At 52.5% G+C, this 25,054-nt stretch overlaps 1 protein-coding gene across 2 annotated transcripts in view; it reads right to left on the minus strand.

Annotated features, from left to right (window-relative positions):
- Window positions 1-17,150, minus strand: part of EVI5L (ecotropic viral integration site 5 like) — a 30,049-nt gene extending 12,899 nt beyond the window's left edge. For both annotated transcript variants that reach the window (XM_041763968.1, XM_041763967.1), the window contains exons 1-8: window positions 16,972-17,150; window positions 5,313-5,496; window positions 3,896-4,085; window positions 3,318-3,542; window positions 3,140-3,214; window positions 2,405-2,530; window positions 910-1,053; window positions 636-725 (exon numbers count right to left, since the gene is read on the minus strand). In XM_041763968.1, the coding sequence (XP_041619902.1) occupies window positions 636-725; window positions 910-1,053; window positions 2,405-2,530; window positions 3,140-3,214; window positions 3,318-3,542; window positions 3,896-4,085; window positions 5,313-5,464 (1,002 nt within the window). In that variant the 5' untranslated portion in view covers window positions 5,465-5,496; window positions 16,972-17,150. The remainder of the gene's footprint in view (window positions 1-635; window positions 726-909; window positions 1,054-2,404; window positions 2,531-3,139; window positions 3,215-3,317; window positions 3,543-3,895; window positions 4,086-5,312; window positions 5,497-16,971) is intronic.
- Between the last annotated feature and the right edge of the window lie 7,904 nt (window positions 17,151-25,054).

Raw genomic sequence — 25,054 nt, forward strand, 5'->3', positions numbered from 1 at the left:
GCTTGCTGTGGTTCAGGGCCAGGCTGGCTCCTGCTCCTCAGCCCAGCTGGCCCCCTCTGGCAGCTGCACACAATGGATGCCCGTGTTCACGGACACAGCCATGGCCTTTGTGCATTCTTTCCCAAAGCACCAGCTGGAAGATGCTGGGAGGGGAGGGGTAGGGGCCTGTGTGATGGGGACATGGCAGAAAAGCAGACTGGCCTCTTCTCCAGCAGGCAGGGCAGCCAGGGTGGGTGTGAAGCTGCCTAAGACTCTCACTCCCTCCCGTGCCCTCACCTGGCCCGGTTGCTGGGGCTGGAACCACACGCAAGGCCTTGTGGTTTGGCTACCATTACTATCTGCCACAGTAGACTTCAGGGGACCCAGAGTTGGGAGCAGGAGATGGGGCAGGACCTCCCAGGGCTTGGCCTAAGCCTAGGCCTTCCACCATTTCCCCTCCACCCCTGAGGGGCCAGGCTGCTCCTCAGAGCCCGCCTTGGTCCTGCAGGAAGGCCTCAGAGAGCAGAGGCCATGGGAAAAGAGCAAGATGCTCAGGGACACCTTCGCCCTCATAGCCAGGACCTTCTGTCTCTGAGGAGGCCTTCCCCTACCCAGATGCGCTGGGAATCCCATCCACCCTGGCCCTCCTGGCCCACCTGAGACATCCCCTCCATGTCCAGCTGCATCAGCTCTGTCTGGTTCACCTGCAGCAGGGCGAGGCCCACCCGGAACACAATCTCCAGACCCTGTAAAAGTGATGGCAGTGAGTCTCTGGTCCTGTTCTCCAGGGGCTGGGGGCGGGGGGGGGCGCTGTCTGTCCGCGTTCGGCCCCCCTTCCCCAACCCCTGGCCCTTCCTTAGCCTGGGCCTGGCTGGGATTTATTTCCCGTATTGTGTATCTGGGAGAGGAAGGGTTGTTTGGGGTCCTCACCTCGTACATGAAGATGTCAAAGACACGGGTGGCAACAGGTAGTGGGAAGGTAGTCAAGAAGAGCGTGAGAAACCAGGACGAGGCGTACATGGATGTGTGGAAGCTCTGGGAGCGGAAGTGGGTGTTCAGATCCGGGAGCTGTTCCTGGGGCACAGGTATGTAGGGAGGAGGCCAGGCCCTGTGAGGAGGCTGCAGGCACAGCATGCCCTGCCCACAGGCCCCTTCCATCCGGGAGTGCTGGGCTTCAGTGCCCTGGCCTCCAGGTGACTTCCTTGCCTGCCCTGGGCCAGCCCTTGGCTCTCTTCCTCTGTGTGCCCTCAGCACTGTGTTTGGGTGAGGCTGAAGTGCCTGAGAGCTCTGAGTAGCACCAGGTAGAGACGCAGGCAGGGGTGGCAGGAGTAGCAGCAGCTGGTGGGTGTTGGGTATACACCCGGGGCAGCACAACTGCTGATGGGATCCTCACCACTGCCTCAAGAGGGAGCCTCTAGGGCTGGGGGGGAGGAGGGAGGTGGTTATGTAACTCCCCAAGTTCACCCAGAGAGCAAGGGGTAGAGTGTGGTGTGGGCCCACTGCAGCACAGTCCATATCTAGTGATCCTCCAGTGTCTACCCACAGCTCCCTGCATCATGCTTTGTGCCCTGCAGTGCTCAGGGGATGCCTGTCTGATTGGCCTGAACTTCAGACTGCTGAAAAGTGACAGAAATTGGGGAAACTGAGGCTGGACCAGGTGTCAGGACCCCCTGGATGTCCTTTACTAAGAGAGAACAGACTCTGGAGCTCTCCCCACCTGCCTTGGGGCATCCTCCCACAGCCAGGGGTTCTCTGGTCCTGTCCTCCTACTCTGCCGTGGACAGCCTTGCTACCCGGCCCCGGGTGGGTGGCTTCTTCTCTGTGGCCTGGGCTACCTGCTTGCCAACACTACCAGGTCCCCTCAAGCGATGGTTTCTCCCTGCCCATTGCTATGTAGAGTAACATGGCCCCACCTGTGACCAGCTTCTGAAGCAGGCCGTGTATGTGTGTGTGTGTGTATGCACGCACGCATGCACGCACACCCAGTCTGTCTGCCAGCCAGGGGCGGGCCCTGCGGGGGCTGCTATTTATAAACAGAGACGGCTGCTCTCCAGTATCAGCAAAGGCAGCCAGACGACACTTTCCCTCCTTCCGCCACACTGGGGAGCAGACAAGGAGGGGCTGGGAGTATAGTCAACAAGAGCCAGCCTGACCCTCTTGCCCTAGCAGTTCTGGGAGCCCCACACTCTCAGGAGCCCCCACCACAAATGGCTGGCCCTCACCCTGTCCCCAGAAGCACCCTCTGGGGCAGTACCCCACAGTCTCGTGGCACAGGACCCCTTTCTGAGCTGGGACATCTGCATGTGACTTCTCAGCCCTGGAATTCTCAAAGAGACAGAAATGGGGATGCCCTAGGTTAGCACCCATGGGTGTGGGCCGATGGAGAGTGGTGGGTGGGTACACCCCACCCCTGGCCCCCACTCACCTGTAGCATGTACTCAAACTGGTAGATGCAGAGCCCCAGCTCGGCCATGCTGGGCTTGAAGAGCTCCCTCAGGCGGTACTCCTGCATCAGCCGCACGAATACACAGAAGGCTTCCTCCTCAGGCATCTGGGGGGACAGGCAGGGTGGGAGGGGGTGTTCGCTGCTCTTCTCATGGCCCTGGTGGGCAGTGCTTCGCCTTCTTCTCCATTTCGATTTACAGAACAGGAACTGTGTGGGTATCTTGGACCCTCATAATGAACCTCTGGTCTTTATCATCACCCAGCTTTTATGGATGGGAAACCTGAGGCTGAGGTCACCTGCCACAGGCTGGTGGAGCCAGGACTTGGAGCCCAGGTCTGCCCACCTCCAGAGGCTGAGGTGAGACACTCTCTGGTTCCCCCACCTCCCCAGCTGTCTCCATTCTCCCTCCTGAGTCTGCTGGGTTCTCTGGAGGAAACCCTCTGCCCAACTAACACCACTTAAGCCCCCTGCCCTGGGAGGTGACTGGGCAGGACAGTTGTCTTTCCAGCCCCTGGATGATGCAGGTAGACAGCTGCTCTGTGCCCACCCATCAGGGGCTTGGCCTGGGGACTGGCCAAGGTCATAGGTGGATGGAGAGGGAAGCTCTGACCCTAGGAGGACGCTGGGTGGAGGGAACACTGCTTTTGCCCACCTCCTAGTGGCAGAGCCCAGGGCGGGCTGGCTCCTGCCACAAGCCTGGCCCCAGCTACCTACCTGCATGAGGAGCAGGCCCACGATGAAGGCGCTGCCCTGGCAGTAGCCCACCTCCCTGTCCACCAGGGAGTATGCCTGCAAGGGAACACATGCGCATCACAGCAGGGGCCCTCTGGCCAGCGCCAACACCGGCTGGGGCTTGGGTGGTGAGTGGAGGCCCGAAGGCCCTAGGCCTCACCTTCATGACGTTGAAGAGGACCTCCTGGCCCAGGCTGTCCTGGCCCTTGAAGAACTCGTGCTCTGGGTAGGTGCGGGCAATGTCCCTGCGGATCAGCTTCTCACATGGCGAGGACATCTTGAGTAGCTCCGAGTATTGGTTCTTGACTGGCATGTCTGTGGCACTGCACAGAAGCTGCCACACGATGGCCCGGAAGTGGTGTGGGATGCCCTTGCGGATCAGCTCCTGACAGTGGGGTGGGGCAGGGGGCAGGAAGCTGGGCTGGACCCTGTCCCAGCGCAGCCACCCAGGCCAGCCCCTGAGCCCCTGCCTCGCCCGCAGCCCGCAGCCCAGAGCTGGCTGAGCCACTGTGCTGCAAACAGAATCCACAGCTGCTTAATGTGCTGTCCCCAATCCGTCACAGGACATAGCAGGGCAGGAGACAAACGGGGCCCTGAGACGCCAGTGTGACAGCCACTTGCCTAGCCATCCCCAACTCCCCCCTCCCGTGTCCTGGCAAGGCTCATCTCTTCTGCACTCCTGCCCTCCACGCAGAGAGGCCAAGTGGGGGGGTCGCCCGCCCCACACGCCCCGCCCACCTTCAGCAGCTTCTCTTTCCTGCGCCGCCACTCCTCCCACTCGTTGGCGATCCGGCCCCACAGGATCCAGGTGTCCTCCTCCAGGTGGCTCAGGTTGGAGGAGGCCGAGGAGCTGGACACCAGCGAGGAACCGCTGTTCCGCCGGGAGCCGTTCATGGAGCGCATGGACTTGGAGTCGGCCTCCAGGAGCCTGGGCAGGGGAGGGCTGGTGGAGGCGGGCCGGGCTGCCGGCACCTCCCGCCCCAGCCCCTGGGCTCAGTGACCGAGTGACGCCCCGGCACCGCTGGGGAGCCCGGCCCCGCCTCTAGGAGCCCCAGAGGCCTCCAGGGATTGGGTCTAAATTGTTCTTGCCGGGTGACCTTGGCGGGTGCCCTAAAGTCTGGAAGCCGAGGCCTTATTCCTGGGCCCCTGGAGAGGCTGCCTTCCGTGGGTCCCATTCTGTGTCTAGCATTGGGCAGAGAAGCATGTGTATTAGCTGACTTAGTCTTGTATCAACACAGCGGGGCAGGTTTTGCTAAGGTCTGAGCTTTACAGACCAGGTGGAGAGAGGGCGAGCCGCTGGCTGGGGACAGCCAGCTGGCAGGCGGCTGTATCACCACGTGTTTCTGCTGCTCTGACATCTGGGGCCTCGCTGACCGTGGACGACTGCCCACGCAGGCCTAGCAGATTCCTAGAGATAGTTAAGGACTTGCCTGCCACTGCACCTTTCCTATGCAAATCACCCAATCTAGAACTCACAAACCAGCTACCTCCCCTGCTTTGATCACCCCCAATGCCAGGGGCCAGACAGCTAGGGCTAGCCCCTGCACCACCACCACCACCCCAGTCCACTGAGATTATGTAAACTAGCCAGTTTTATACCTGTTTACACGGCCTTGCTGTTAACTTCTTACAGAAACCACAACAAAGGCTCCTGCTCACGGTTTCCCTCATTCCCTCTGCCCCCTGACTGACGCTGGTGCTTTCTCGCTTAGCCCCACGTGGTGTGGAGTGCCCCTTCCTCTTAGGGAGTGCAGGTAACAAACTCTTAACCTGTTGTTCTTGCCATATCTGAATAATAATAACGCCTACATTTTAAAACAGGGGGAGGGCCGGGGGAGAGAAAGGTGGGAAGGCCTGGCTCAGAGTCAGAGGCCTTGCTCTTCCCTTCAACAGAGGCTCAGTGAGCCAAGGCCAGGTTCACAGGGCTTTTTGCAGCCTTGGTCTCTTCTGATTGGGGAAGCGGTCTGTTCGGTCTGTTCATCCCGGGGTGGGTGGGAGAACAACAGGACACATTCCTTGTCAAGCCTCTGGTGGGAGCTGTGACTTTGCCCAGGGCCAGGCCCAGCTCTGAGTGTGAGGGGGCCACGAGGAATTTCTGTTTGGGGCCCAGGATGCAGCCCTGAGGCTGCTCCCCGTCCCCTAGGCCCCAACTCACCGGTTCTGCTCTTCAAGCTTGGCCAGCAGCTCCAGCTCATCTGGGCTGAGGTTCTCAGAGTCCGAGGTGGGGGAGCATGTGGGGGCCGACAGGGCCTCCTGGGACGAAGAGTCGGGGCTCAGAGTGGGGCTCGCCATGGTGGGCAGGCTCATTGGCTGCGAGCAGGGCCAGGTCACAGCTCTGTCTGCGGACCAGAGATGCAGGTGGTCAGCACCAGATGGGGTGTCTAGCTTGTCCTGCAGGCTCTGGGCCAGGTGAGCCTGCTGCTCACCTGGGTACATTTCCTCACCACGGGCTTCCTGTCTCTGGCCTGTTTGGTCAGTGTATCTCATCCCCATGCACTCCAGCCTGGCTAATGGCCATGCTGGCTCCTTCTACTCCAGACACTAGCTACCAGGATCCCCTGCCTGTGGCCAGATGCATGGACGGAGACAAAAGGATCGCAGCCAGGGCCCGAGCTATTCTGCTGTCCCTGGGCATGGAGGCCAAATCTCAACTTGACACTTCTGAGTCTTCAGCAGGGCCAGGGCCCAAAGTTCCCTGTCACTCAGACCGTGGGGGTGCAGAAGCCCCCGCTTCAGTGGCCCTTCCTGACAGCCTTGCTCCCGGTCTCTGGCTGTGGCCTGTCCTGGGAGCCCTGCCTCAGCATCTGACCTTCCCCATCTCATCAACCAAAGTGGGCTGCTGGCACAGCCAGAAGCAATTATTCTCTACTGTTAATTGTCTGTTGCTGCCAACAGCCGGAAGAGTCGACTCCCCCTTGGGCTGGGAAGCCAGGGATGGACGCATCAAAGTGCTGGGAATCTGTGCCCCAGCAGACGCAGAGTGAGAGCTACAGGCTCTCATCAGTATCCTGATCTCGGCCTGCTGTGTGCCGGGTGGGTGCCAGGCCCATTTGTCCTATTCTTGGGGACAGTCCGGCCCCACCCTCCTGGGAGCTTCAAGAACACTGGCCTCTTGCTTTCTGCCGGCTTCAGGAGATGCAGCTCAGCACTGTGCCGAAAGCAAAGGCTCTGGACTCAAACAAACCTGTGTCTGAACCATGGATCCCCCTCAACAGCTGTGTAGCCTTGGGCCAGTCGTTTGGCTTCTCTGTCTCCAAAGACTGAGGAGCATATAGGAGCTACTCCAGAGGGTGGCCGTGAGAACTGAGCGTGCCACAGCTCGCAATATGGCAGCACGGTGCCTGATACTTAATGACTGCTCGCTCCCTAGCTGCTGGCCATTATTATTCATTCCAGGGCCAGGGCCAAGGTTGAGCTGGGCTCTAGGGTTTGGTGTGGAAACTGCTGGCAGGAGCTGGCGTCACCCTGGTGGGTGGTTTTAGGGGTTGGGGAGGGAGTAGAGGCAGGGGCCGGGGGAGGTGTTCCTTCTAGTCAGTCATGCTTCTGGTAAGCCCAGGCTAGCATCAAGGGTCTAAGAAGATGGGGCTCTCCAAGGCCCTGGGGGCAGGAAGAAAATGCTGCTCCCCTCACTGTTGCTCTGGATGGCTCCTTCATGCCCATCCACTCTCCTGCATACTCTGTTCCAGGAATCCACTATTGCCCTTGGACCCCACTTGAGCTGGCTTTGACAGCTCAGCCCACAGAGAGGCCCCTGTTCAGTCCAGGAGTCATTGGTCCCCTAGGCAGCAGAAGGACAATGACAGGACAACAGCAGACCATTTCATGCGTGCCATCAGTTCACTGGGTACCTACTCACAGCCCAAACTCAGACCCCAACCAACACTTGAGGGTCCATGGATTGGCTGGGCCTGACCTTGGCCATGCACTTGTTTCCAGCTTCCTTCTCTTTGTTGCCCTGTCTTGGAGGGCAAGGGAGATGGGCATCATTCTTCTTTCACCTTGTAGGGGTCCCAGAACCCTCCCTTCCCTGGTCTCTGTGACTCCTCAGGACCACTGGTGCTGCCTCCGGCTCCCAAAGGCTCTCCAGTTCTGTTGGGTGCCGAGGGCTCTGGCTTTGGTGAGGGGTACAAACTCTAGGTGGTAGATCCCGGCAGAACCACAAGACCTTTTCTTCCGATTGCCTTGTTGGCCGGGGATGGCTGCTCCAAAGACCAAGCTACTATGCACCATCTAGCCAGATGTTAATCTCTCCTGAGAGAGGGACAGTGGGGGCCACTCTGGGGCCAACTACACAGTCAAAGTCTGTGACCAGCCAGGGCAGAGATGGGCTGTGGACACGAAGTGTTGACCTAGAAGGATCTCTCTGAGTAGGGAGGGGCTGGGAAAGCAGTGTGGGTTTCCCAACATCAGACTGGGGAGGTGGGGAAGAGGTGGTAGAGGTGAGGACTGGAGCCTGCTAAGCACAGCTGGGTTGGGGGAGCAATGGGACCCCTAGAGAAAGAGACCGCATGTGGCCAGCGTAGTGGTCTGGGCCCACTCTCTCTTTACTGAGTCCAGGATATTCAAGCCTTGGATCCAGCACACACACACCCTTGCTGTCCTCAAAGGGCCCAAGAGAATGGTTCAACTCTGGGTTTCTGATTTAAAACCACAACCAGGGCCAGCCACTAGCAGAGTTTGTTCAGCTATTTATCACATATTAATGTGTAGTTCATACAGGAAATAAAATTGATTCAATACATAAGGCTGAAATTTGCAGTCTGAGAGGCAGAACCTTCTAATCCCTCAGGAACTTTCTCTTGACTCATCGCCAGACTGTCTAAACACAGCCTGGCCCTGGAAGCCATCCTCCTGATGCACACGTATACACAGACACACTCACACCATGGACACACTCACACACTCATATAACTGACACTCACACATACCTACACTCGTACTCACACACTGTTCCACACCCTGCACATGCACATTCATGCACTCTCCCGCCCCCACATGCTCTTGTGTGTGCGCACACACATGCATGCACATGCACACTTCCTGCATTGACCAGATCTTGCCTCTCTTAGACCTGAGTAGATTGGGACGGACATGGCTTGCTGCCTTCCTAGTTCTGTGGGTGGCCCCGCCTCCCCTCCAGGGCACCACAACTCTTACTCGCTCCACCTTTCCTTCCCTGATGCCCACTGAGGGCCATCTGAGGGCCAGGTGTTGTTCTAGGCACAGGTATATGGAGGGGAAAGAGGTGGATGAGACATGGCCTCTGCAGCCCTTCCCCCGCCATGGTGGATGGATACAGAGACAAGGCAGGGTGCCTCGCTCAGTGCCTTTGAGATCCAGGCACAGGCCCACTAGGTCTCAGGTCCCAGCCTCTCAGTGTCAACTTCAATTCCCTTTGCCTCTACTCCACCTCAGCCACTTAAAGGGGGTCCTGGACCCTGCAGAGTGGGCAGTGGGTCACCTGCCCCTGTGCCTGCTGGCACTACACCCTCTACAACCCCATAGGGTGGCCCATGGTTAATGAGGCTGAGCCAACCCAGAGGGGTGGTAAGAGACTGCCAGTGAGCTGGGGCAGAAAGATCCAGCTGCCAGGGGTTTCCCACTTCCCTTTCCTCTTCTCAGGGGTGTTTGGACACTGCCAATCATGCTTCCTCCTTCTTAAAGGCCTCTTCCAGCTAGCTTCAGAGAGGCTGTGTTCCTGGGTCCTCTCCTCCCTCCCTGCCAGGGCTTCTCAGTCTCCTGGTTGGCCTCTCCTCCTCCACGGGCCCTGCCTCAGCCCATCCCTTCATGCACTTGGCGGTCTCACTCTTGAGGCTTAAATGACCATATGTATGCCAACAACTGGGATATCCTCCTTTTTCCAGCTTTTCCTTTCTCCTGAGCACTTCTAAGATTGCCAACTGGCTCTTGAACACCTCTGCCAAGTCCCCCACCAGGGGAAGAACCACCTCTGTCTGGGTCCCTGCTACAGCGGGGCCCTGCACTGAGCCTACAACAGAGGGGTTGAAAAATATCTGAGGAACTGAACCGCCTCCCCATCCACTGATGCTTGCTGAATGCCCACCAGGTGCTGGACATTGCACCGAGCAAAGGCCAACAGAGCTGCTGCCCTCCTGAGCGCATGGAGCATAGAGAGTAGGAAACCATCATCCAAGCTTTCTCCTGCAGATTTAAAGATATGTTTCCAGGAATAGAGAGAGTGGAACACCATCTGGCAAGCCCCTAAAGAGTTAAATGTGGAGTTCCCACATGACCCAGCAATTCTGCTCCTAGATAGCTACCCAAAATAATGGGAAACATATGTCCACATGAACTCTTGTACGTGACTCTTCACAGCAGTGTCATTTATAATAGACAGAAAGAGAAAGAACCCCAGGTCCACCATTGGATGAACCAATTGACACAATGTGGTCCATCCATGCACCGGAATATGATTCAGCCGTAAAAAGGAAGGAGGCTCTGACACACGCTGCCATGTAGATGAACCTCAAAGACTTTATGTTCAGTGGATGAAGCCAGACACAAACGATCATAGGTGACATGCTTGCATTGATATGAAATGTCCAGAATAGGGGCATCTATAGGGATAGTGGTTGCCAGGGGCTGGGGCCTGGGGAGCGGGTAGGGGAATGGGGGAACCTGCACACAGGATTTTTTTGGAATGCTGATATGTTCTGGAACTAGACAGTTGTACTATTTTGTGAATATACTGAAACCCACTGAACTGTTCACTTTAAAAGGGTGAATTTTAGAGAAAAAGATGATGAGGGATGGGATGGGATGGATTGGCAAAGGAAACACAGTGCAGAAGCAGGAGGAAGGCATGCCACTCCAGAAAAGACTGGAGAATTCTGCAGGGGCCAGACCCCCGCAGGGCCCTGTGGCTCAGGTAGGGACCTGGCTGGGCTTGCATTTTAGGAAGACCCTCTGGTCCCTGGTGTGGAGATGCTCCTCAAACTCAATACTCTCCTGACTAAAGCCAGCAACTCCTCCTGCTACATGGGGGGGACTAGCTGGGTCCATGTGCTGCCCTCCATCCACCTGCCCAGTGCTACCCTCCTCATGCTTGCCCAAACCCTTCAGCTATTCCCTGCTTGGAGATGGAGCCCAAATGTTTTTGCTTGGTGCACACAGTCCTGCCAGCTTGCCTCCTCCCTCAACCCAGCCCCATGATGCTCAGCCCTCCAGGACCACCTGCTTCTTCCTGTGTCTTTGCACATGCTGTTCCCTCTTGTTGGGAAAGCAGTCTCCAACATCTGGTTTGAATATTTTTTTTCTGTGAAATCGTTCCTATCAACCCCCACCTTTCATGCTGGCTCACTTCTCTATCTCCCTCTGAAAATACTTACCCCCTACATCTCAGCCCACGGCACATTCCATGGCAATTGCTTCTATACAGGCCTGCCTGCCCTACTGGGTTATGAACATTCTGAGGTCAAGGGCCTATCTTCTTAATTTTCTATACCAAGCTCCTAACACATATGGAATTTAGTAGGTGCTTAATAAACATTCGCTAAATGAATGAAGACAAAAATTTCTGTGCTGCTCAGCCAAGTGATCAAGATCGACATCAACAGTGATAAGCCACAGTAAGAGCATGAGCCTATGATGAGCTGAAAAGGGCATGTCACTTTTGTATCTCTCTCCCCAGAATGCATCACTCCAGTTTAACTATGAGAAAACCATGTGACAAATCCAGATCACGGGACATTTTAGAAAAATTCCTGACCAGTTCTCCTCAAATCTGTCAAGGTCATCAGAAATAAGGAAAGTCTAAGAAACTGTCCCAGCCATGAGAGCATAAGAAGACTTGACAAAATGTCATGTGGGATCCAGGATGGGATTCTGGAAGAGAAGAAGGAAATTAGGGCAAAACTAAGGAAATCTGAGTAAAGAAAGTGTGGACTGTAGTTAATGTATCAACGTCAGTCTGTTAATTATAACAAATGTACGAGACTTACTGAAGATGTTACTAATCAGGGAAACTGGGTGGGGGTCTGCAGGAGCTCTCTACTATCTTCTCAATTTTTCTGCAAATCTAAAACCATTCTAAAAAATAAACTGTATTTTCTTTTTTAAAGATTTATTGAATGTGTGAATGAGAGAGCACAAGCCAGTGGGGAGAGGCAGAGGGAGAAACAGGCTCCCTGTTGAACAGGGAGCCCAATGCAGGGCTCAATCCCAGAACCCCAGGATCATGACCTGAGCCAAAGGCAGGCACTTAACCAACTGAGACACCAAGGCGCCCCTAAACTCTATTTTAAAAATAATTTAAAACAAAGATTCTGTATCAGTGTAGGCCGAAAAGTAAAGGTCAGCTGTAATGCATGCAAGGTGCCAGAGCAAGCAGGACTCTCACATGGTCCCTTGACTAGGCCACAGAGGGAGGATTTCCACTTAGATTTCTGACTCCAGAGCCTCTGCCCTAAGTTGATTCTCTGTGCTGCCACTTTCTCTGCATTCTTTTACTTTGGAAATAATACACATAAAGCACGAATGCCCAATTTACTGTGCTCAGTAAAGCACAGTCATTACTTTTCAGCGCGGAGAGGGAGTGAGTGTGTGTGTGCGCGCCATCTTACAGAGCCTGGCATTTTCGAAGGTGGGAATAAAGAGCCCAAGTTTCCTTTTCAGTTTGGTTTCCTAGCTTTCTGCCCCGCAGTTTCTGATCCTCTGCTCTAATAATGACAGGGGACACAGACTCATTTCTGAACTGCATGCCTCAGGAGATGCCATATGACCCCATGTGCCCAGCCTGCCAGGATTGTCAGCGTGATCCAGCAGACCACCATGGCCCTGGCTGGTTCCAGCTTCTGGGGAAATGGCCTGGTGTCTGGGTCCTTTTCCTAGCCAAGGGGTGGGCAACCAATGGGCAAGCTTTGATAACAAGGACAGTCACTGGAATTCAGGGCTTACTGCCTGCCCCCTTTTTTCCCCAGTTCTAGCTACTTCTCTATGCTCTGGACCTTTCCATATCCATGTACCTTCCTTCTATGGCTCTGTGTGTGTGTGTGTGTGTGTGTGTGTGTGTGTGTGTGTGTGTGTGTGTGTCCACAACTGCTCCCAGATCTCCTGGTCTTCTGTGAGAACTCCAGAGCCAGAAGTCTGGGTTCGAATCCCTCCCCTACCACTGTATATCTTTGTGATAAACTTTGCCTCAATTTCTTAATCTGAAAACAGGGCTAGTGATAGTACCTGCCTCACGGGAATACCTGAGCTAAACTTGTCAAGTGCTTAGGACAGGAACTAGCTGGTCCATGCTATTTGTTCCCCGTTGGATGGAAAGTTCCATGAGGGTAGGGGCTGTCTAGCCACCACTGGATCCCCAGAGTCTAGTACACTATCAGGCATCCAATAGCTGTGGAATGAATCAACAAACCCCAATGGGCTGGCCCTCTTTAAAGGTTAAATGCACTGAAACTATAATTATTGTTATTGGGAAATTGGGAATAATAGCAGCAGCAAATACCTTCAGACTAAAATCTGAGATGTGGACTATTATGACCTGTGGAATCCCTTCTGACCTAAAAAAAAAAAAAAAAGGTTTACTATCCCGTATCATCACCAACTTTCTATTTGCCACTGAAGTAGGTTCATTCCTGGTAAATCCCTCATTTCTCTATATTTTTGTTCCCTGAGAATGACAAAGGAGAACATTTAAAGCCCTTGTAAGCCTTCCAGGGACAGGTGAGTAAGAGAAGTGGCATCTTGCAAAGGCTCTCGGCTCTTCAAAGCCAAGATGGTTATCTCTTCTGCTGCCTGAGTCAGCTGCAGAGTTTTGCTGGGCCACGGGGCAAGGACGAGGTGGGTATGCCCTGCCTTTGGGAGCTCTCCAAGGCAGATGGGTCAACCTCTTCCTGTGGAAGAGATCCAGGCCGTCTTTCGTAAATGGGTGAGTAGGGAAGATGGTAAGATCGTAAAATGAAGCAAGTATTTACTAAGCATCTGCTATGTGCCCTGCACTCTCCTGAGACTCAGCCTTGAACAAACGGTCAGGCTCCCTTGTGGGACTAGTGGGTTGGTGTGGGAGACACAGCTCAATGAAATGATCTCCCAACACATCACAGCATGCTGAGCAATGCAAGAAAAGTGCAGGTGAGTTGTGCTGACAGGGCCTTGGAAGATACATCTCTCTCTCGCCTCCTGTGATTTCCTTCTCACTTCTTTTCCTGGCGCTGTTTGACTTCCAGAGCAGGTGTGCTACAGACTCCCCTGGGTAGGATAGGGCTTGCTGCCTTTCTTGAGTTCTTCCAACTATGGTTCCCTTTCCCAGGGAGGGGTGTGCAGTATGTGGCCCATGGATCATATTTGGGATGCGAGGCCTACGGGATGAGGCCCACCAGACAAGGCACGACTCCCTGAACACACCACGCTTGTTCCTGCTTCACGGGCCTCTGTCCAGACACTGCCTGCTGGAATGCCCTTCTCTGCCATGCCTGCCCAGTAAGCTCCTCTCTGGGCCTATATGTCATCCCTATTCCGCCCTCCCTGATGCCCCAGGGATGCACTGGACCCTATTCTGTGCTCCCGCAGCATGCTGCGCATAGTTCCATCTCATGCTTCCACATGACAAGCAGCAGGATGTGATGGTGAGGGCACACACTGGAGTCTTGGTTCCTCTGGGTGGATTGGAGGATTAAATAAGATAATATGTAAATGGTGCTTGGCACAGGGCCTGGCATGTGGCATGGGCCCCATCAGGGTACGCTACTGGTTTCAGCTCTTGCCTCATGATGCCAAGAGGGTCTTTAGAGGCAAGGCAGGGACCACATGTGACCTTCCTTCTTACCCCAGCACCTGACTCAGTTCCTAGCACGTGGTGGGGCTTCACTTGGAATGACCAGCATCTATGTTCTGCCAGAGGAAACTAAGATCACGTTTCACCTCACCTCCCTGCTCCTACCAAAACACTACAAAGACCAGGCCTGTACACCTAGTTTAGGGTAAAAGTGCACTGATACTGTTCACAAGCCCTCCCTGGGAGCTTTCTCGTGTTTTCCTAAGTAGTTCATAGTCTGTTCTGGTGAGCCTTATGAGCCCCTGCATCTGCAGAAGGTCCCACCCTGGGGAGGCTGTGGAGACTGTTTCCTACGGGCCTCGTGACCTTCAGGAGTCTTCATCCACGCCTCCTTTCAGCAAGTGGACAAAACAAACCTCTCCCTACCCAGGTCTATGTATCAGAGGTGTTCATGAGGTGACGGCATTGCCAGCAACTAGGCCCCCTCCTACCCTCCCCACGGGAGGTTTCTGTGTGGCCACAGATCCCACTCTCAGACCATCTCTAACCCCGACTGAGCCGGCTTCCTGAGATGCAGCTTGGCTACATAGAGACGGTCACTGTCCAGTGAGGTGTCAACTAATTACCACTAGGGAACCAGGGCGGCCAGGGATCCTTGCTAGCACCCATAGATGGGTGACTGCCCTGCTGAACCCCAATGACCCCTCCCACTTGGTGCCCAGGGGACATTCAAAGGACCACACCCTCACCTCACTGGCTCCCCTGCAGTACAGAACAAGGTTCTACAGATTTATCCCCCACCCATTTTCCAGACGGAGAAGTTGAGGCCCTGAGCCAATAGATGTTTCTTCCCAGGGCTGTCCAGAGTCCACCGGTGAACATCCACAAACAAGCCTGGGCTTGCGTCTCTGGGGCTTTCCAGGCATGCTTGTGTGGCTCAAAGGAGCCCAGACAGGCAGTGCTAGGGCTGGACTGATCTGGATTCTGCACGGGCAGGACCCAGGCTCCTCCTCACTCCCTGCAGTCCTGGCCACACCGTGTCGCCAGTTTTGTGATCCTTCTTCATCCCTGTGCCAGAGCCAAGCCACCTGCAGCTCCTTCCAAACCACCCGCAGTCAACCACAAAAGCCCAGGGGAACCCACAGGTTGGACCTGAGAATGAGAGCTGTGGGGTGGCAGGACAGGGGGGCGGGGTGTGGGGGGGAATCAACACACTCGGGAAAAACATGGGTCCTCTAGCTTGATCAAAGGCTGGCCAAGGGAAAAACCAAGCTGACAACTCACGGGTTTTCTACCCAAGCCTCTTCAGCACATTCTTCCCTTCTGAAAATATTCCTTAACAAAGAGCCGTCTGCTTCTGGCAGGCCCAAACCCAGCCCCACCGGGTCCCAAATGCCAGGAGAGAGGAGGAAACCGTTTCATTTTGGCATGACACACGGGCCGTGGGTGAAGGAACTCACTCAAGCTATCGGGGCTGCCACTGGCAGCAGTGCTGGTCCTGCCATTTGAGGCCAGCGGGTGTGATGGGGTCAGGATGCTGGTCCTACCAGTCTGGTCAGACTTCAGGACTGGGCCCGGAGCAGCCTGAACTCCCCCTTCCCCACCAGGGGGTGGTGTAAATCAGGGGGCAGGCAGTCATTCCCTTTGGGAGACTTCAGAGTAGGAGGGAGAGTGAGTGTCCTTCCCTTTGAAGAAGGGCAAAAGCAGGGAGAGATGGATAAAGGGGAAGAGGCCTGGGCCAGGTGTCCACAGGGGTGCTGGGAGATTCTGGGTCACCCTGCCACCCTTCGGGGCCCCGGTGGGGATACCAGGTCAGGGAGGCTGCTGTGGCTGGGACAGGGCAGGCAGCTCATGTGTCCGAGTGTGCCTGAGCTGGGAGCTTTGGGTGCTACGGGAGGACCTGGGCAGGTGGGATCCAAGGAGGTGTGTGAAAGTGCTACGGAGTCCTGTGTGTGTGTGAGTGTGTGTGTGTGGGAGGTCCCAGTTGTCTGGGTCTGTGTTGGAGGTCTGAGTTTCCCCATGTGCTGCGGATCCAAGTGTCTAGCTGTGTGTGAGTGTGTGTGTGTGTGTGTGTGTGTGTGTGTGCGCCCACCTGCATATCAGGGGGCTCCTGGTTGTCTGTGTGTTAGGGGCCAGGATGTGCATGTGAGTTGTTGAGGGTTCATGGGCATCTCTGTGTGAGAACTGTTGGCTCCCAGTGTGTGTGTGTGTGTGTGTGTGTGTGTGGGCACGGAAGCGCATGTGTTGGGCTCTCAGAAAGATGTGTGTCTCCGCGAGGGGAGGAGGGTTCACGACATCTGTGGGGAGGTCCTAAGCAGGAGGTGAGGGTGGATTCTGAGGACCAGTCAGGATCAGGGGTGTGTGTGAGCCGCTGGAGTGTGCTGGGAGGAGTCTGAGGAGTGATTTTTCCTGGTGCCCTTGGGCATGGGGTTGCTGGGGGTCGGAGACCGGCCAGCAGGCTGAGGGGAGGCCTGTGGGTAGGAATCCTGACTTAGAGAGGCTAGGGGAGGGGTCCCGTGGGGAGGGAAGGGAGGGGGAGGGCTCCGAAGCTCCTAGCCTTGGGGCTGGAGGCAGGTCTGGGCCCAGAGATGGGAAGTGGCAGGAGGGATGGGGTGGCAAGGGGTCCGCAGACGGGAGGGGTCCTGAGGGGTCCGGACAGAGGGAAGGCGGGGGTCCTAGGCCTGCGGGGGGCGCCTTGGGGGGCGGGTCTGCGGGGTGGGGGCTGGGGGAGCCGTGCAGGGTCCAGGAGGAGTCCTCGTGGTCTGTGGAAAGGGTGGGCGGGGGTCACCGCCGGGGGTGGGGCGACCCCTCGGGGAGGGGACGGGAGGGGGGAGGGGGTGGCCGGAAGGCCCGGGGGAGGGGCCGAGGGGTCCGGGGGCATCCGGAGCGAGGGTGGGCGGGGGCCGCGGCCCAAGGCTGTCGGCCAGGGTCGCCGCCGGGAGTGCCGAGGGCTCCCAGCGCGGGTTCCGCGGCGAGGCGGCCCGAGTCGCGATCTTGCCGGGCCCCCGCGGGCCGCAGCGCGGAGCCGCCGGCCTGAGAAGGCGCCCGGGAGGCCCGGCCCGCGCCGCCTGCCTACCTGCGCCGAGCGCGCCGCCATCGCCGTGCCGCGCCTCACCGTCCCGGGCCGCGCCGCTGGATCCCCGCCGCGCCGCTCGCCCCGCAGCCCCGGCCCGGCCCCCTCAGCCGCCCCCCGGGACCGCGGCCGCCGCCGGTTCTGCCGCTGCCATTTCACCCGCTGACAGGAGCGGCTGCCCCGCCCCCGAGGCCCAGGCAACCAATTCACCGCCCCCAGGCACCCTGGCTCCGCCCACCGCCCAGGAGTGACGGGGAGGCGGACCAATCCGCGGCCATTCCGTGAGGGGGGCCCTGGCTACGGCCAGAAGGTTGCCGCCTCCAAGGAGAGAAGCAAATTGAAATTAGGAAAGCAGTGAAGGACGGGCGGCTTTGCCTATCGACGTGTGGGATCCTGTTGAGCAACACCTGGCGGCACCAATGACGAGGAGAGGGGGGTGTGTCTCTGAGGGAAGGCTGCGGCTCTGAAGAACCCGGGACGGAGGCAGCCGAGCGTTTGGCCCTAAGCCCCGCCCAGAGCCGGGCTTTCTGCCCAATAATGAGCCGTCCTGAGCCGTCCATTATTATCTGCCCCTCAAATCTCGGCCTTGGCAACTGTTGGGACTCTCAAGAAGATTGACACCGAGGGAGCCAATAACGCTGAAGGAAGGCGGTGCAGTAACTCTCCCTGACCAATGGGGTCGCGAGATTGGTTTGAGGTAAGCCTCCCGGGCGGCGGGGCTTGGGGCCGGATTGAATGAAATAGGGGCGGGGCTGGGAGGGGGCGGGGCCTAGAGCAACAATGGGGCGGGGCCAGCGAGGGAGAGGCTTAATGGGTTTGGTCGGAGAAGGGGCGTTGGCAGGCTGAGGGGGCGGTGATGGCACCGCATTTCTGAGCCCGGCTCGGTGCTGGGGGCGGGGCTGTGGGGCGTGGGGTCACGTCCCAGGCTCAGGCCCGTCCCCTAACCTCATCTGGGCGAGGTTCAGCATCTTCTCTGCATCTCACAGTGCCTCCTGTGACCCATCAAAACTCTGATCAGGCTGTGTCATCACTGCTTACACGGCCCTCCCATCCCCCACCTGGGGGAGGGGGTGGGGAGTGGGAGCGGGTGGGTGATGCAGGACCTAGGTCAGGTCTCCTCGGGGTCCCCAGCGTGGCTGAGCAGGGGCCTGGGTCGTGGGAACGGAGTATAAATGCTTGATGAATGAATGAGTAAATGAATGGTAGGCCCAAGACTCTCCACAGGGAGGAAGAGGGTGGGGGGAGTGTCACCGAGGCTGGGGAGGAGCCTGTAGGGACAGTCATTGACAGCAGGCAAGACTTAGCAAAAAAGGAGCGTTTCCACCCCGAAGGGATGGGCCCTAGAGGGGCCCTGTCCCAGAAGACAGGGTAACATTGTATGTTCAGGCTGGGGGCTGAAGATGGGAGGCAGAAATGGGTAGGGGGAGGTCTGGGACGCAGAGTGGGGCGTGTGAGGACCTTCTGAGGTCTGAGATCTCAACCTCCTAAGTGCTAGGAGCTTCTATCTGGTTTTGGAAGTGATGACTGACATCTGTTCACTGCCCACCCCTGGCCATCTCTCTGTGCCTCTGTCTACACTCTGTGCCATCTACATTCTGCTTCTGTCTGCATCCTCTCCGCCACTGTGTCTTCTCTCTGCCCCTGCCTAACTCTCTGCATCTGTCCACACCCTCTTTGCCTATCTCTTACTATCTACATTGCATCTATTAAAATTCTGGAACTGTAAAAGAAGCCCCAAAACATATTTCTAAAACCTCGAGTGGTAAAAATAAAATGTAATGCATTCCTTCTCCCCACATGCCCGTATACCCCCCTCCTTTTCTCTTTTTTTAAAGAACAGATCTTTGCCTCCCTTCTTTGAAAGTCAGCTTCTCTATTGGGCATTTCACAGTCCCGACAAAGTTATAAGGTGACTTTGGATTTGCATTGTACGAAGCTGAAATACATCTCATCAACATTGTCCTCTGATTACTTGGGAGGTTTGAGAGGGGGCAGTAAGACCCACATGGGCATGGTTAGAAATACGACTCAGGGTGGGCGTTAAATCAGGAGGGTAAGAATAATGACAGGACATGGTAAGGATCAAGTGACCAGCAGGGGACAGCCTTTATATTGGCTGCTCATGGTCCCTCAATGTGGGGGACTCAGGAGCCATCCTAAGAGCCAAAATCTTGGGGTTTACCCAGGTTTTGAGAGGTCTTCCCCACTGGTGTTCTGCCTCAAGAAAAAACAATTTGGTGTGAGCCACACTTTCCGAGGAACAAAAAACCCTGGACTGATAGCATAGTTGTGAGAGACAAAGGGTTCTGTAGAGGCACATGTCTGGGTGGGGTCCAGGGCACCCCAGAAAGGGGTCATGACAAGGGCATTTCTGGGGGCTTGCCTAGGAGATTAGCAGCATCTGGTGTCTGGTGAATAAAATCAAACACAAGAAAGATGCACAGGACATTTGACCCTCTTGTCCTCACATTGCCATTTTCACACAAAGGATGGTTTTATTCTGGGGACACTTTGATTCCATTTTTATAAGCACAGTGGAAAAAAAATTCCAACACATTTCTGTTGGAAAATACTTTTGAATCACAAACTGCATCTAGCCAATTAGATTCCTGGATCACTTTTCTGTTTAGTGCAGCTAAACCGTTCCCAATTCTTTTTCTATGCTCATTTTTACTTGATTGATATCATCTTTATCAGGAACATTTTTTTTTCCTGTAATTTTTTTGAAATATTTGATTCATTAATCAGGCTCATTTTGTCCAATTTTTACCAACTGTTAATTCTACCACTGTGATTTTTTTTTTTTGGTGTGTGGTTGTCATTTTTTCAGAGCCGCATTTTGCACATTTGAATTTATTAAAAGACTCTTCTCTCAGTATTTTGCTGATAACAAAATTTAGCACAATCAAAATTTTTTCTGGGTTAAACTTTGGATACACACAAAATTCATTTGTTACGAATATTGACTAGTGTGAACTTAGACCTCATTTGTCTCATAGAGAGGGGGAAAAAAGCCACAATATCCATAGCTCTTTTTATGAGGAAGTAGAGTCTGTTTTCTTGTCACTTGTTCTGACCAACAGACTGCATCAGAAATGATGCTGGAGGGGTGCCTAGGTGGCTCAGTTGGCTAAGCGTCTGCCCTTGGCTCAGGTCATGATCCTGGATCCCAGATTCCCAGAATCAAGACACACATTGGACTCCCTGCTCAGTGAGGAGTCTCCTTCTCCCTCTGTCCCTCACCCTGCTTGTACTCTTTTGCCTATTCCCTCTCTCAAATAAATGAATAAAATCTTCTTTAAAAAATGATGCTGGGGGATGCCTGGGTGGCTCAGTGATTAAATGTCTGCCTTCAGCCCAAGGCATGATCCTAGAGTCCTGGGATCGAGTCCCACATCGGGCTCCCTGCATGGAGCCTGCTTCTCTCTCTGCCTATGTCTCTGCCTCTCTCTCTCTCTCTCTCTCTCTCTGTGTCTCTCATGAATAAATAAATAAAATCTTTTTAAAAAATGATACTGGACTATTTCTAAGGCTAGACCTAGGAGGCATTGTGACTTCTTTTTCTTTTCTTTTTTTTTTTTTTCTTCTTTTTCTTTTTTGAAAAAAAAATCTGTTTTTTAAAAAGTAGTCTCCATATTTAACATGGGGCTCGAATTCAGGACCCTGAGATCAAAGGTTGCATGCTCTACCGACTATTCCTCTTTTTTGAAAAATTTTAATTGTAATAAAACATATGTAACATAATACTTGCCATTTTTTTAATTTTTAATTTTTTTTAAAGATTTAACTTATTTATTCTTGAGAGACACACACAGAGAGAGGCAGAGACATAGGCAGAGGGAGAAGCAGGCTCCATGCAGAAGCCTGATATGGGACTCAATTCTGGGACTCCGGGATCATGCCCTGAGCCAAAGGCAGATGCTCAACCCCTGAGCCACCCAGGCGTCCCAACACTTGCCATTAAAAAAAAAAAAAAGACTTATTTATTTATTTGAAGAGTGAGCATGAGCAGGACGGACAGAAGGAGAGGGAGAAAGAATCTTAAACAGATTCCACACTGAGCACAGAGCTTGACATGGGGCTTGATCTCACAATCCATGACCATGACCTGAGCCAAAACCAAGAGTTGGATGCTTAACCAACTGTGCCACCCAGGCCCCTCAACACTTGCTGTTTTTAAGACTACAATTCAATGGCATTAAGTGCATTCACAGTGCTGTTCAATCAGCACTGCTATCCATTTCCAAAAAGTTTTCATCCTTCCTAAATAGAAATTCCCATTTCTATTTTTCTGAAATTCCCATTTCTATTTCTGGTTCCCATTAAACACCAACTCTCCATTGTCCCTGTCCCCAGTCCCTGGTTATTTCTATTCTACTTTCTGTTTCTATAAATTTGCATATTCTAGGTACCTCATAGAAGTGGCATCATATACTATTGGTCCTTCTGTATCTGGCTTCTGTCACTTACTATGATGTTTTCAAGGTTCACCTATATTATAGAATGTATCAGACTTTATTTCCTTTTATAGATGAATAATATTCCATTGTATGTGTGAACCACATGTTGTTTATTCAATCCTCTGTTGTTGGACATTTGGGTTGTTCCCATCTTTCAATTTCTGTGAATAACACTGCTATGAACATGCATGTGTGAATATTTATCTAGTTGAGTTCCTGCTTTCAATCCTTTTGCTATCTACCTAGGAGTAGAATGGCTGGGTCATAAAGTAATTCTGTGTTTGGCTCTTTGAGGAACCAAAAGAGCTTTTCACAGTGGCTGCGTCAGTTTACATTACCAGCAGCAATGCATAAAGCTTTCTATTTTCCATTTCTTTGCCAGTATTTGTTATTTTTCTTTTTTAAAAAAAGATTTTATTTATTTATTTGGAAGAAAAAGAGAATTTGAGTGGGGTGTCTGTGGGAGAGAATAGAGAAAGAAGCAGACTCCCCTCTGAACAGGGAACCTAATGCTGGGCTTGATCCCAGGACCCTGAGATCATGACCTGAGCCGGAATCAGGACTTGGTCTCTAATTGAATGAGCCATCCAGATGTCCCACAAAAATTTTAACTTTTGATGAAACTCCAATTAATCTATTCTTCTTTTGTTGCCTTTCTTTTGTGTCATATCTTAGAATCTATTGCTGAATCCAGTGTCATGAAGATTTCACCCTACGGGTGGGCCTGGGTGGCTCAGTTGGTTAAGCATCTGCCTTCAGCTCAGGTAGAAAGGCAGAGGGAGAGGGAGAAGCAGGCACCCTACTGAGCAGGGATCCTGACTTAGGCCCTGACCCCAGGACCCTAGGATCACTACCTGAGCCAAAGACAGACACTCAACCGACTGAGCCACCCAGGTGCCCCTATTTTACTCTTTTAGATGCTATTGTAAGTATAATTGCTTTACTTATCTTTTTGGATTGCTTATTTCAGGTGTATAGAAATGCAGCTGAATTTGTTGTATTGATTTTGTAATTTGCAATTTTGCTGAATTAGTTTATTAGCTTTAATAGCTTTCTTGTGGATTTTTAAGGATTTTTAGATATAGGATTATGTCACCCACTGATGAGCAGAGGTAATTTTACTTGTTCCAATTTGGATGCCATCTATTTATTTTTCTTGTCTACTTTCTCTGGCTAGAACTTCCAGTACAATGTTAGAGGCAGTGGTATGGTAAAAGTGGGCACTTTCCTTTTTCTTGATCTTAGGGGGAAATCTTTCAGTATCTCACCATTGAGTATTGTCTTAGTCCATTTGGGCTCTTATTTTTAAAATGCCATATAATGGGTGGTTTATAAACAACAGGACCTTATTTCTCTTTTGTTCTAGAGGCTGGAAAGTCCAAGATCAAGGTGCTGGTAGAGTCAGTCCCTAGGGACTTCCTTTTGCATTTCTTATAGGGCAAGTCTAGTGATCATAAACTCTCTCAGCATTTCTTTGAGAATATTTTTATTTCTTCCTTATCTTTGAAGGACAATTTTGCCAGATATAGAATTTGTGGTGGACAGGTTTTTTTTTCTTTCAGCACTTTACTTATTTATTTATTTTAAAGATTTTATTTATTTATTCATGAGAGAAACAGAGAGAGACAGAGACACAAGCAGAGGGAGAAGCAGGGTCCCTGTGGGGAGTGCAATGTGGGACTCGATCCCAGGACTCCAGGATCATGCCCTGAGCCAAAGGTAGACACTCAAACAATGAGCCACCCAGGTGCCCCTCTTTCAGCACTTTAAATATGTCATCACAGTCTCTTCTAGCCTCCATGGTTTTTTATGAGAAATCAGCTTTTAACGTTATTGAGGATCCTTTGGAAATGATGAATCACTTATCTCATTACTGTCAAGATTTTCACTTTGTCTTTTGATAGTTTGGTAATAGTGTGTCTCAGTTTCTTTGAGTTTATCTTTTTTGGAGCTCATTGAGCTTCTTGGATTTGTAGATTCATGTATTTCACCAAATGGGCATTTTCAACCATTGTTTTGTTTTGTTTTTCAAATATTTTATTTATTTATTTATTCATGAGAGCTAGAGAGAGAGAGTGGCAGAGACACGGGCAGAGGAGAAGCAGCCTCCATGCAGGAAGCCCCATGTGGTACTCAGTCTTGGGACTTGAGATTCATGCCCTGAGCTGAAGGTAGACGCTCAACCACTGAGCCACCCGGGAATTCTTGTTTTGTTTAGTTTTCAAATGGTCTTTCTATCACTCTCTCTCTTCTATTCCTGGGAATCCCATAATGTGTATATTGGTCCACTTGATTGTATCCCAAAGTTGCCTTCGACTCTATTTTTTTTTTTCATTCTTTTTTCTCTCTGCTACTTGGGTTCAATAGTCTAAATTTTCCTATCTTCTGACTTTTTCTTCTACCTGCTCAGATATGCTATTGAACAATGCTAAAGATTTTTTTTAATTTTTTAATTTATTTATGATAGTCACAGAGAGAGAGAGAGAGGCAGGGTCACAGGCAGAAGGAGAAGCAGGCTCCATGCACCGGGAGCCTGATGTGGGATTCGATCCCAGGTCTCCAGGCTCGCGCCCTGGGCCAACGGCAGGCGCCAAACCGCTGCACCACCCAGGGATCCCGCTAAAGATTTTTGAATTTCGGTTTTGTACTTTTCAACTTAATGATTTCTTTTTGGTTCCTTTTTTTTTTTTTTTATAATCCCTATCTCTTTATTGATGTTGTCATTTTATTCCTACATTGTTTTCCTAGTTTCTTTTAAATCTTTGTCCATATTTTCTGTTAGCTTGTTGTGCAGATTTAAGACAGTTATTTAGAAATATTTTTCTAGTAAGCCTAATATTTGGACTTTAGGGATGATTTCTGTCGATTTGCTTTTTCCTTTAAATAGGCCACACTTTTTTAAAAAAGATTTAATTTATTTATTCATGAATAAATGAATCTCTCTCTCTCTCTCTCTCTCTCTCTCTTCAGAGAGAGGCAGAGACACAGGCAGGGGGAGAAGCAGGCTCCAGGCAGGGAGCCTGATGTGGGACTCAATCCTGGGACTCCAGGATTGTGCCCTGAGCCAAAGAAAGATGCTCAACCAAGGAGCCACTCAGGTGTCCCTAAACAGGCCACACTTTTATGTTTTTTCACATGTCTTTAATTTTTCTTGTTGAGGGCGCCTGGGTAGCTGAGTCAGTTAAGTGTCTGTCTTCAGCTCAGGTCATGATCCCAGCATCCTGGGATCGAGCCTCATATTGGGCTCCCTGCTCTGCAGAGAGCCTCCTTCTCCTTCTCCCTTTGCCTGCTGCTTTTCCTACTTGTGCACTTGTCTCTCTCTGTCAAATAAACAAATAAAAATCTTAAAAAATTTTTTTTTCTTGTTGAAAACTGGACATTTGAATATTTATAATGTGGTAACTTTGGGTATCAGACTCTACCCTTGCTCCAGAGTTTGATGTTACTGTTTTTGTTTTTTGATTGCTGAAAGCTCTAGTAGTGCACTTGATTAGGGGCTTTCTCAAACAATTCTTGCAAAAAGTGTATTCCTTCATGTGTGTGGTCACTGAAGTCTCTATTCCTTAGTTTGTGGTTCAACTGATGTCTTTATAGAGCTTTTCTTGAATACCAAGAGCTTAGAAAGT

Source organism: Vulpes lagopus, chromosome 7 (genome assembly GCF_018345385.1).
Source record: "Vulpes lagopus strain Blue_001 chromosome 7, ASM1834538v1, whole genome shotgun sequence".
NCBI classification, from domain to species: Eukaryota; Metazoa; Chordata; class Mammalia; order Carnivora; family Canidae; genus Vulpes; species Vulpes lagopus.